This window comes from Cyprinodon tularosa, unplaced genomic scaffold (genome assembly GCF_016077235.1).
Source record: "Cyprinodon tularosa strain WSP-4 unplaced genomic scaffold, ASM1607723v1 ctg552, whole genome shotgun sequence".
Taxonomy (NCBI): domain Eukaryota; kingdom Metazoa; phylum Chordata; class Actinopteri; order Cyprinodontiformes; family Cyprinodontidae; genus Cyprinodon; species Cyprinodon tularosa.
Genome location: NW_024039288.1, coordinates 746,372 through 759,271, shown reverse-complemented (window position 1 = coordinate 759,271; position 12,900 = coordinate 746,372). Strand labels below are relative to the sequence as shown.

General features: G+C 40.3%; 1 protein-coding gene across 2 annotated transcripts in view; it reads left to right on the top strand.

Annotated features, from left to right (window-relative positions):
* The window catches only part of LOC119796576 (calcium-activated potassium channel subunit beta-4-like), a 36,851-nt gene extending 24,434 nt beyond the window's left edge, over nucleotides 1-12,417 (top strand). The window contains exons 3-5 of one of the 2 annotated variants that reach the window (XR_005282487.1): nucleotides 3,769-3,896; nucleotides 11,723-12,105; nucleotides 12,137-12,417. Coding sequence is in view for 1 of the 2 variants with exons in the window: in XM_038305197.1 (XP_038161125.1) it covers nucleotides 3,769-3,896; nucleotides 11,723-12,047 (453 nt within the window). In the remaining variant the exon portion in view is untranslated. Of the gene's footprint in view, nucleotides 1-3,768; nucleotides 3,897-11,722 lie in introns of both variants that reach the window. The other variant, XM_038305197.1, reaches the window with a different exon arrangement.
* The last annotated feature ends 483 nt before the right edge of the window (nucleotides 12,418-12,900 follow it).

Below are 12,900 nucleotides of genomic sequence, written 5' to 3'. Positions count from 1 at the left end.
TCAAACCTTTATCTCAAAGAAAGCCTGTTTGATTTTTATTTTTCAGAGTGCAAATGAAAGCTTCTCTCCTTCAGGTTTTATGTGAGAAAACTTGATGTTCTTTCATATGGTTTGGGAAGTGGCGTGGTGATGAACTCCTGAAAGGTCTAAAAGGGGGCAGAGCGTGTGTGTTTATTGAAAGGAAGCACAGCGCTTCTCTTCAGCTGGAAATCATCTGCCTCTCCTGCTGCTGTGACTGAAATAAGACGAGCCTCTTCAGCTGGAAACGTCCTCAAATCATTTCACGGTAGAAAAATCTATGGTGCCTTTAAAACTGAGGACGTGGCTGCCTCTTTGGGGAGACGGAGCGATAAGCGTGACCCTCCGGGTGTGAGAGCATCGCTCGGCTCCTCCGGATGATCCGATCTGCTCCGTTTTTCCCTCTCGTTGCTTCTCTCTGATTCAGGTAATTGTCTCCTTACAGAACTCCGCAGCCGTTCATCCTCAGCCAGCCAATCGCACACACCTCGCCCCGTGACATCAGCGGTGGGCCGCCCTGCCAGATAATTGCGGTTGCCATGCCGACGGGCTGTGGTTACAATCGTTGCTGTCTGTAATAAGCGGCCTAAATGAGATCGATGTGGAGTGAGTGTTCTGTCACGAGGAGGGCTTTGTGAAGCGAGCGGCTGCGGCTTCGCACCCTGATCAGGATGTGGTGGCAGCATGAAAACAGCAGCTCATTTAAATTCCTCCCTAAGATGCTGCCGTCACTTCAGGGTCTTCATATTCAAAGCAGGAACTAGCAGATGCATTTAGGGACAACGTGGAACTTAATGAATTCAGAATTCAGGAAGTGTTTCCACTTAACATGCTCTATTTACAGGAGTGGTTGAATATTTTACAGACAAATTAAAGTTTCTGCGGCAGCTTATTTATTCATAAGAACAAATGACCCTTTTATATTCAAGGAGGCATTTAAAAAGGAAAAGGAAGGAAGTCAGGTTTTGGGTTTTGATGAGATAGTTTCTGAATTTTGCTTCATATTTCTTAAGATCATGTTTTGGTCGAGCTTTTGTCTGGTTTTAAAGGGTCATAATCATGTTATCTTCCTCTACAAAAACACCTCATAACATAAGGTTGTATACACCAAGTATTCCTCCTGATAGTGAGAATACACAGCTACTTAATAGAGCCTGACCGTTCTGCAGCACCTCACCAACTGATATTCATTAAAGAAACTGATCTACAGCAACTCTAATGGTGCGTTCACAACAGACGCATTTTGAGTGTCAAAAAAGCGTCCAACGCCTCAATTTGGACGGTTGTGGGTTTTAAAAACAGACACGCTGAGCTGCTCTGTTCTTTTCCATTTAATCTAGAGAGTTGCGTGGCTTTGTTTGCTTTGACAGAATAGAAAATGATCAATTTTATGATGCTTTTAATCAGGCAGCAGTGCTGGAAGTCCCAGGTGAAAGCTCTCTGGAGACCCTCAAGGTGTTCAGGGATTTCCTGCTGCCATTCGTAGTATCTGTAAGAGAATATAAAGAGTTTTATGAAGTGTGGTAAAACTGCAAGTTTCAGCATATAAAATTAAATATTTTTCATTGGAGTTTTTGACTATTTCAGATAAGGTAAAGCAATAATGATCAGAGCTAATTCATATAATATTTAAATATATTTAGTTTTATGCTAACAGCCCTGCAGAACTGATCACAGGCAGGATGTCATCTGTCTCCCAAACAACTCCTGGATCAGGTTCTCTGATTGGTTGATCCTCAGCATCCTCTGCTCTCAAAACTCGCAGCTCCCGACGCTCAAATAGTCCCTCTGGACCTCTCGATGCTCCTCAATACTGTCTTCTATAGACCATGCAGATAAAGCAGAAACCCTGATGCTAATAAAAAGCTTTGCTGTGAACGCGCCAATAGTTCAAGTCAATCCTCCCGTCCGCCTCCTGTCAGAACATTAAGGTTCCTATCAAACGCAAACAGGAACTTTGCATCAAAATGTTTCTATTAAATATATGATGTTTCTCAATTCACAACAACGCGAGTATGAACTCGGCTCCTCGTCAAATATGTTCTTGAGAAGAACATAGAAAAGTCTGGACTCGGGGAGAACGCAGCATAAATATGGGTCAATGGGAACAGAAGCATACTCGTGACTTCACCACACACTCGACTCGTCTGGAGCTTTTTACTTCCTGTTATTGAGAGTCTGTAGATAATAATAAATTCTGACTTTTTTTATTTAGTGGTGGAATAATAATTAACACATTTTACTGAATTAAACAAAAAAATCACCATCAGAGCCAGCGGTCCTTCACACACAGCTATGCAGAGAGAGAGCTGCTGCAGACTGGCTATGTTAGCCCTTGCTGTGGTTCGCCTGGAAGGTCCGCTGGTTGACTCGTTCCTCTCAACATTGGAACTTTTTTTGTAAATTACGCATTAAATCGCATTAAGTCTTATTGTTTGTGAATTGGAACAGTATTAGGGCCGAGGCTGAAAACGTTTTCCGAGCACACGAGAACGCACAAGTGCACATCCTGAGAAACGGCCATAATGTTTAACAGTCACAGACCAAAACCTTTTATTGGAATTAATGCAAATTGACCTGGTTAAAATTCCCCCAGTGAGTGAATTATTGATGAGCCCTAAATTAAATCTGGTCTTAAGTAGTCTGCAGGATTTTAGCAGCTGTTTCATAAAACTGTCTCCCTTCTCTGTTCATATCAATTAAGCAGTTTATTTATAATGTGGTTTGTACACAGACTGTAGAGACTAAAGTAGTATTTTATCAATAAGGATGTTTACGAAGGCATCCATCAACTTAGCAGCTCCATCTGAATTCTTCTATAGCTTTAGCTTCACTGCAATGAACACCATCATTCATTCTGCAGCTCTATTCCCATCTCATCACTCTTGGAATCCAACTTTTTTTTCCCCACATTGGATCTTGGACTTTTCTTAATTATTTCATAACTCCTCTGGGATGTGCTAACTGGCTTAGCTAATCACTTCCATGTTTTCCTCCTGCATGCATGCTCAGTATCATGCCTCAGTTATTGTAAATATACACATAAAACACAAAATATCAAATGATACACAACCTTTCTAAAAAACTTTGTATGAAACCAGAGTGATTTACTAGTGTTTAAAAAAAAAACAGCTATTGAGTCAATCCTCATGTCTCGGCTGTATATCCAAATATTCTATAGTCAGATCGGAGGCTGTCTGTCCAACAGCTGAACTTTAGCCCAAACTGAGTCATAAACAGAACAATTATCCCCAAAAATTGCAGCAGACTGACTGAGGAGAGGAATCAGTGGCCTAGTCAAAGTCTAGACCTCAGCTTACTGATTGGGATCTAAGAGCCGAAGCAACGCAGGGAAGAAGAGAAACCTGAACTCTAAATGACTGAACCGACTTCTTTCTGTGATTGTAGCCCCCATCTTCCTCCTCCTTTCCCTACCAATCACACCATCGTCATAGCAACTCCTTGTCTCTCCAGCTCGGTACCAATCAGCCTCCTGCTATGAAATGTGCGGAAAGTAAAGTTTCCTTCAGTGACTGAACGTAAAACGGTTAGGGATGACAGCGGTAGACTCCTCTGAGCCAATCAGAGCTCATCTTTTTAGCTGTTTTTTGACCTCATTCCAGCGCCTCCTGCTGGGCAATCAGTGACACTTTTTAAGGAAGATGTTATTCTAAATCTGTTGAATAGTAAATCACAGTTCAGTACATTAAATTAATAACAGGTTTCATCTGTCTCCTCTACATCCCCCAGTGCTCCTATGTGCCCCCCTGTGAGAGGGACAACCAGAAGAACAAAGACAACGTTCTGCTGTGGGAGGATTACTTCACCAAAGAGGTCAGCAGCCAGTCCTTCACCTGCTTCTTCAACCAGCAGAGGAGGTGAGACACAAACACACACACACACACACGTCTATTTCCAGGTGTGAGACGGACAAATTGGAAGCAGGAGGATGTGTGAGGGTGTGAAAACTCCTCGCTGACAGATCGATCTTACCTCAGGAGATTACAGACACCCAGCTTTAAGGAGACGTCCTCTACAGCTTCGAATTAGACAACATGGCTTTAGGAAAAGCAAGTCTTTCTCTGATATTTCTTGGAAAATAGTTAATGATTAAGATGCCGTGCTCGTTCGTTTTCCTGTTACGGGCATATCTGTGGGGTTTTTTGTGTTTGTTTTTTACCAGTCAGGGGTTCTTAAAAGGTGCAGTAGGAGATCTTTCCTGATGCATTTTTTCCATGTGGCTTAAAGATCTCCCCTCAGCAGTGAAATAGAAGGTCTGGAAGTGAAACTAAATAAATGGCCCCCGCTACAGTGAGAAATCAATGAGTAACGTCCACCATTCACAAAACACGGTCCATTGTACACTATTGGTTCCTGACACGTCATGGTCTTGTGCTTGTCCCTCCCCCCATGGCATTCCCTGACACATAAACGAATCGACCCCCAATGCTCTTACAGGACGCCATGTCTGGAAGCTAGCCACTGTTATGCTACGTTCACACCTAAAGCAGCAAGAGCAGCAAAAAGGCGCCTAATGCTTCATTTTTGATGCTTGTTCAAGTTTATCTCTGAAGCGTGGCTAAAGCATTTCTGCAGCTCTGGCTGCGTGGTGGAAAAAGAAGGTCTGATGCGCATGGAGCGGAGCTACCCTATCCTTTCAGTTCAGTTCAGTTTATTTATATAGCACCAATTCTACAATATCTAAGGAAAATCAGTTGATTGCATTGACTCATTGACTCTTCAGCAATCCCTCACACTAAGCATGCTTGTAGCAACAGTGGAGAGGAAAAACTCCCTTTAACAGGAAGAAACCTCCCTTTCTTTGCCTGTAACAATGGCAGCTATATTTGCTGTGATAAGTGGGTAAAAAGTAGTTTGAATCTATTTTGAAGAGAGAAAGTCCACCTGAAAACATGGTCACTGCAGTCAGTTCATCCGGATTACCATCCTGCCTTCAAATATTATTTCTCTGTCAGCCACTCAGACCCCCGTACACCGGCGGTGTACTGTCACTATGAATCCCATTCATCAGCAGCCTCTGGCCCGTTTGCCGTGGCGGCTGGAAGGCGTTTTTCATGTACGTAATCCAAACTGCACGCACCAGGATAATAAAAGTGAACATGTTTTACTGGCAGATTTTGGCATTTCAAGTTAATTTAGGAGTTAATAAACTGTTTCAGAGGAGTGATCATAGCGCTCTGCATCATCAGTGCTGCCTGTCTCCCTGCCAGCTCCCAGATCAGCAATGTGCCACTTCAGCTTCTCTTGACGCGCCGCAGGACCTCAAGCTGCTTTGCGATACACATCAACCATTGACTTTGCATGTAAACTAGCTGCTCTTGCTGCCTCTGCTGCTTTAGGTGTGAACGTAGCATTATGTTGTTGTTAGCTCGTGTCACGAGCACTTAGCTTGTTTCGTTCTCGATCTCATCTGAACACCTCGACAGACAGCAGGAGCGTTCACGTGTTTTGAAGGCGTGGTTTCAAGGGCTGGTCTGAAGGGAGAGGAATGGTTGTGTTTGTTCAAAATATAGCTTGCTGGAACCGTTTTTCCAAGATCTCCTACAGCGCTTTTAACATCAGAATGATAACCAGTTAGAGGAACATCAAACTGGCAGTAATGGAAGCTGGTTGAAGGGCTGCTGATGTTTGTTCTTGTTGTTTTGTTTTTATAAAACTTATTTGTAAATCTATGATTTTCAGCCTGGTCTTTACATCAGATAATGGTTGTTTTAACAAATAAGTGAGGCCATGTGGGGGGTTTTTCTCAGTGTTTCTGGGTTTATTCTGTTTTATTTTAAGTCTGCAACCATAAACTGATGAGACTAAGAAAAACTGAAGAGCATCTTCGGTGCGTCAGCTCTATCCTCCTATTATTCAGTCCATTCTTACCTGTGACCTGGGCTGCTTTTATTTTTATCTCTGCAGCAGGACGAGGACTCTGTTTCGTAAATGAGGGCCCAGAGGGAGCTCGTTGATGCTCCCTTCAGCTTTGTGGTCATTTGGAAGAGAAACTGGAGCAGTCCACTGCTCTTTATTTAAAGATCTGGAAAAACACACACCTGGGCTTTGGGTCTATGTTTTTCTACAAGGGTTGTGAGGCTAATAACCTGAAAATTAACGATGCAAGGACACATTTTGCTTTGTAGAGGGCTGCATTCTGAGTTAAGTGTAGATCTGAAAGCAAGAAATTCATTATTAAATTCAAACTCTAAATTTATTCAGCAATATTTCTATGCAGTGAGACTCGACTTGGACTAATAGAGAGTAACAGGAAGTCAGTACATAAGCTGCTGTTGGTTTTATTGTAAAATGACTTACATCTGACAACCTCTCTGCAGAACTAGCTGCAACATTACTTCCTGCTGGAAATATCAAAATAAAAGCACCTTGTTCCAATTCAGAAGTTCTCAGGTACATTTTATGTTTTCTATGTTGTCATTTATACCTTAAATTGAACCTTCTTTACTAAAAGAAATAAGAATAAACATTGTTTCTTTTTTATATCGCATAATTGTGTGTTCAAAATTCTAACAGGGCAAATATCTCATTAATTCAAATGTCAAAGTAACGTGAGTAAAAGAGAAAACACAAAGGACGTTTAGCACGTTAGCAAAGGAAAGATGGCTGCGGGTGTAGCACGCTCCTATGCCCAGGTTACTTGAGTGACAGTTTTCTGTTCTGATCAGTGCTGATATCTAAACTAGCAGGATAAAACGCTTTCAATGCCCAAATTTATGATATGTCGTGCCTTAAGTTCTAATTTTATCTCCTGTTCGGAGCAAAAAACAGGAAAAGAACATCCAATTTCAAATCAGTCAGTAGTTCCGCATAGTAGTGACAAGCTAACACGCTAACATTTCTAATCAGATGGTGAAGAGACAGGGCTTTAGGTAAAAAACCAAGAATATATAACTGATAATTTTAATAACTTTGCCATTTTAGAGGTAGATGATCTTTAAGAGATCAGTGCAGATTTTTCCTGTATGCTGCCACAGTTGCTAGGCGACTGAATTATGCTGAGATGAGGGTAGGGATGGATGCCGTGAGTTGGACCGTCCAAATTCCTTCATTGTTGATGCTGTCTTTGAAGGACCTGAAGAGTGTTTCATAAAACTGATTTAGTTCAGAAGTCAGGCTTAGGTGGCAAAGCCTGGCTTATTTTGTGCATAAGGGTTTAATTATACTGTCTTGCTGTTAGTCTGACTCAGTCATTATGGCATTGACCCAGTAAACTGAGCCTGGGCGGGACCGGGTTTAAGGCTGACTTCGGTGAATGCAGATATGCCCCGCCCCCTCCGCAGTCACTCTGCTGCACCTCTCTAAAATTGTAGGTGACCGCAGACAGGAGGCCTCTGATTGGTCAAATCTATGTCCGCTCTACACTATGCGTATTTCCTGTTTGGTACCTTACCGGCTTGTTTTGTTTGTGTGACCACCATTGTGGAAAATGACTCGTGAAGATGGACCAGCTAGAAGAGCAAGAACGCTTTTTCCACCTGGATTCCTGCTCTTTTTCGCCCTCATTGTCGCACAATCTTGCCCCCATTTCCTCACTGCCTCGGCCGTATCTAGACCCACAGCTAGTTCCTGATTGTCCCTCGTGCGTTGTGGCGTGGAATAACATAGCACAGACTATGCTTTAATATTGGGCATAAATCTAAAATATCTGCGAAAAGCTCCCTGCAACACACTGCTGCAGGGAGGATAACCAGCCGTTTAGATCTGACTAAGCGTAAACTGTCTTTGTTAAATCCAGCTACTGAGAGTGCTGTAAATGACTGAAAGGGCCTCAGCTTTTTTCTCAAATGGAGCCAGATATGGCAGCATGTTATAAAGTACCAAAAAAATTTCATTTCCTGCAGTAAAATATTACACACAATTTTTTTGTACTTTATATATTTTCCTACACAGTAATGGAGTTTATAAATAATATGTATAAAATATGTTGGTTTGTTGTTTTTTTTTGCTCAGGATCTTTTTGTTGATAAAAAGATAGTGTGATGCATCAGGGCTACCCTTCTGGGGGAGGTTTTTGTTCTTAGTTTGCACCTGTTAAAAGGTGTGTATCTCACCACTGGTGTTACTGAAAGAGTTAAATGTGGGGAAATGTGTTAAGTCTGTCGACTGCAATGCTTTGTCATTTTTCACTCCAAGCAATATTCTTACTGACTTGAATCTGATGGAATCTAAAACTAAGAGTAAGATCTCCTTTGACTTGATCTTCACGAAAAAGCACTTCTGTTTGTTTCTTTCAGTTAGAGGCTGACATTAAGTTCAAATGAAAGTAGTAAATATCACTTTTATTTTAAATATGGCTCTTGAGACAATGTTCCTCATGAAGAATTTAAGAATGAACACTTTTAATCCCTCAGCAATGACTTGCCATCAACTTTCCTCGGTTTAATTGATGGTAACAGGTTTTCCCTTTATTATTTAATTTAGTTTTGATTGCTTTCTACCTAGACGTCCTCTTGGTGAAACCCACTAATCGCAGCCTTAGATGCTAGTTTAAGTTAAAACCAAGTCAGGCTTTTCTGAGCAAGTTTTATAAAAAAATCCCCTGAATTGGGACGCATCCATACCTGTGAGAATATTTTGCCAGGGCTGCCCTGATACAACTTTTTAATTTCCAATAAGATTGATATATTGCAGCTTTGAGAATTGGCTGATACCAATATTGACCCGATAGCACAAATCGCATCGGCTTTTATAGCTTGTTTTATATTGTAGAATGTTAGAAAAGTCTTGATCAAGTTATATCTCTAAAACGGGAAACAAAGGTCAACTACAAAAGGTATGAAAACAACTGACGCATGTAAAATGAACCAATGAGTTGAAGAATCTTTTATGGAAGTTTGTTACAGCATGATTTTAGTTGTCAGCCAATAATATCCAATATCATTTTTTGGGCTAATATGGGACCAATATATGATATTAATATCAGATCGGAACATCGCTATACTTTGCAATGACTGGTATAATGTTTTTAAACGTTTTTTAAAATACACCATGTACCGCTAACGTCATGCACCTGGTACATTTGGAGCTTTAGATTTCAAGTTGTTTATAAATATGAATAGATTGAAGATTATCCAGCTATGCTTTATTAATTAAACCAGAAGTCTCAACAGGGGGTCTGCGACCCCTAAGGGGTCCTCAGAGGTACTGCATGGGGGTCGTGAAAGTTTTGGTTGATTAGACTTTTTTTTACAGTATATTCCCCGCTGCAGTTTTTTCCACTAATTGAAATGTGTTTAAATACAGATTAACATGAATTCAACACACTGTAGTAAACAGATAAATGGAGGCAGAAGATGTCTTTCAGTCATCAATGCACACATTCAGCGACACACAGGAGCTCTTTCAATCTGGGCACCGTTTCATTCACAACACCTGACCCATCAACCAGGAGTCCGAATCAGAAATACTTTAATAATCCCAGGGAGGAATTACTTTCGTTACATTACTCCCTCAGTAATAGAGTGACTATGGGACCAGTTAGAACACAATTTCATACCATATATAGAATTAGGGTGTCCTGCATCATCAGTTTTGGGGGTCCTTGGCCTGGAAAAACATTGAAGACCCCTGAATTAAACTGTTCAAGCCGGATTTTGGATTCAGTCACTGGAGATTAGAGACGTGGGGAATGGTGTCACTGGAATGTGATGCATTAGGAAATAATTATTAGTGAGAAATTCTGAACTAAAAATCTATGAATTACTGCAAACTAGATTTCTGCCCATCAACAGAGCAGCTCTGTTCTGTTACTGTCATTAAGTCAAATTTAGATTCAGCCTCTACTGCTGACAAACTTCCTTAGTTTTTCCTTAACTGAGCCTTTTTACTCTACTTTACTCTCTTCCTGCTTTGAGAGCCGCAGTGTTCGTAGATATGTCTGCCTGCTGCAGCACAGTAAACGTTCCAGAAATGGTCTGAAAGGTTGCAGTAGCTGGATGGAAACATGTTCTTCTGTGCACAAAGTTGGAGATACATTTACTTGCAGTGGTTTGGATCTCATAAACAGTTCTGAACAATAACTGAATCCAGTTACTGTGAAAGGAGAACATTATTAATATTTCTGACCTTTTCTTAGAGGCACGACTCATTACCGTGGTAACCGGCTGAGGTGAGGCATGCTGCTAGAGTTATATTATAGAAATTAGCTTCACCTTTTGCTCATTAGATTATTTCTTTGATTGGACCTCTGGAGATTAATCATGTTGGACCAAAGGAGGTGGTGCTGTTTCTTCTTAACTGGACCTAAGTTCAAAAATACTAAAAAATATCTTCAGGATATTGAACCTCTGTTGGTGCTAGAGATATATGTATGAAGTGTTGTTCTATTTTTGTTGCAAAGAAGACATTTTTTAAACACAGAGGAAACTTTAAAAAAAAATTAAACTCTTTGCTGTTTTCTCTTATTTGATTTTTTTTAAGGATTTTTTTTGGCAGTATGATAAATTGTATTCTTTAACTGTTTGTTTAGCATATTGAGTTTTATGAAGTACCTACTTTTTAAATAGGTTTTCCCAGATCACAGTCTCCTCCCTTCTGGGGGCGGGCTTTCCTCTGCAGCGAGGAGCAAAGATGCATTTCTATTGGTCTGCTGGACGTTAACAACATTTGTTCGAAGTGACGCAATTTAAAAGAAAAATGTAATTCTTAAATCTCAGTCTGTAAAACAGAAATTAAAAAAACTAAAAGAATTCAAAGCATAAAAAAACCAAGTAAAAAAGTTTATTAGAATTTGAAAATAAATTAAATATCAAAGACATTTTCGAAAAAGAAATGTAAAAATGTAATTTTAAGAAAACAGCAAAGTGTTGATCAAGAAACATATTTTATTATTATTACATTTTCATTTTTATTTCCATTTACAAAATATTAAAAAAGTTTTTAAAATTTCTATTTAATACATCTGTCTTCTTTTCGTGAAAGAATAATGTAAAAAAAATTGTTTATCTGTTAGTAAAAGTTTAATTGACCCTCATAGATGTCCTCAGTGGTTTAACATGGTTTAAATTACCATTTAGCTGTGAATGTTTATTTGTTTATTCTACACATTCACAGTTTAAGGGTCATTTATTGAACCCTGTTAACCTAAATGATCTGGGAGCTGGAGTGCCCTGAAACAATCTAGAGGTGCCCATACAGAAAGACCTCGGGCCTTGGCCCGCAGCACCATGCAGCCCATTAGAATCCTACTGTTCAGAGACCAGTGGTTTTCTGTATGTTTTTGATAGAACCAGTTAAGGACTGGTTGTATGTTTTTGATAGAACCAGTTAAGGACTGGTTGTAGATCTGGAACTACATGGATGGGAAATCTAAAACATCTGTTTGTCTCTCTCTTTTTTTTAAATAAAAATAAATCATAAGAGCTTCTTGCTCATACATAGTTTTATTTTTCATTTTCTTTTCTATTTTGTGCAGAGTAAAAACTCCCCTTAATGCAGTATTTCATTTCATTTTTTTAGTTTTCTGGTACTCATAGATGTTATTTGATATTCAATAGACTGGGATTTTGATGATGATGAAGAGGCAGACATGCATAGGTCTGGGTTGGAACCTCTGTTTGGAGGAATAACGACTCCATGCACGCGGCGCCATCACCCCCGATGACACTGAAGGATGAAACAATCACAGCTGTGTCACTAACTCGTCAATCCTACGATTCATTTCCTGTTTGTCTCGTTTTAGGCCCGACGACGTGTTGTGGCAGCATTCCAATGACACCAGCGTCCTCCTGCACTGCGTCCTCTGGCCAATGGTGTCCCTCCTTCTGGGCACACTTATTGTGCTCCTGACGGTGTGCGCGCGCTCCCTGGCCGTGAGAGCAGAGGCGCTCCAGAAGAGGAAGTGTTCCTACGAGGTTTGCCAGGACTTGTCTATCACCAGTTCAGACCGCCGCAGGAACAAGCCCGGGGACCTCCTATCAACGAACTCTGACCCCGAGCTGTCATCGCCATCAAGGACCCTTCCTCTGTTTGCAGTGCCAGTGAGGCGAAGGGATCGGGAACATTAAGGCACAGAGGAAATTTGATTTCTTAACCACAGGCTTTGAAACGCCGATGGGAGACGGAGAAAAGCAACGTCGCCATGAAGGGTTGGTTTGATCTCCAACAGGATGAAGATGAGGGTAAATCCACTCTGATGCCTGCAGAGTTCACCAGAAACACAGTAGAGCAACTTCAGCAGCTTCACATTTACCTTCAGCCTGATGAGCAGGATCCTGAGCTGGTAGAAACCGTCGGCTGATTAACCATATTCCTGGAAGCTGAATCCACTTTGACTGAGTTCACATTACATCTAAAATTATAACCTCATCCCATCTATCAGAACTTTTATTTCTCTCATTTGATTTATTTAGAAAACATTTATTTTGTTTGATAAAAGAAAAAAGAAAAGAGTTTCTATATTAAATAAATATATATTTTCAGCAGTTAATTAAAGCAGGTGCCGCCTTTTAATTAAAGGAGAAAAACAGTTGTTAACATATTCGCTGAGCTTTCACTTTGCACTTGCAGTAATTCCCGGGAGAGTTGGATATAAAAAAAGAAAGTGCTGTTTCTGGCCTTTAGTAGATTTATTACAATATGCAAAACAAAAACAGTGAAAGCACCAATCGTAACCAACCAAAGCAGGTTGTTCATGTCATAGAAATCTGATGGGAGAACACAAATTATGCTTCACTGTTTTTCTGCAACATGGCGTATCTTACTGTTCATGTTTATGTTTAAAAATCAGAAAAAGATGTTGAAGCTGGATGTAATGAAATCCTGACAGGGTCATTTTATATTACGTACATTTTAAAACAAGACTTGATGATTGCATCACAAACAAATGATGCCATTGTCTCAGAAGTTGGGAAAGTTAAA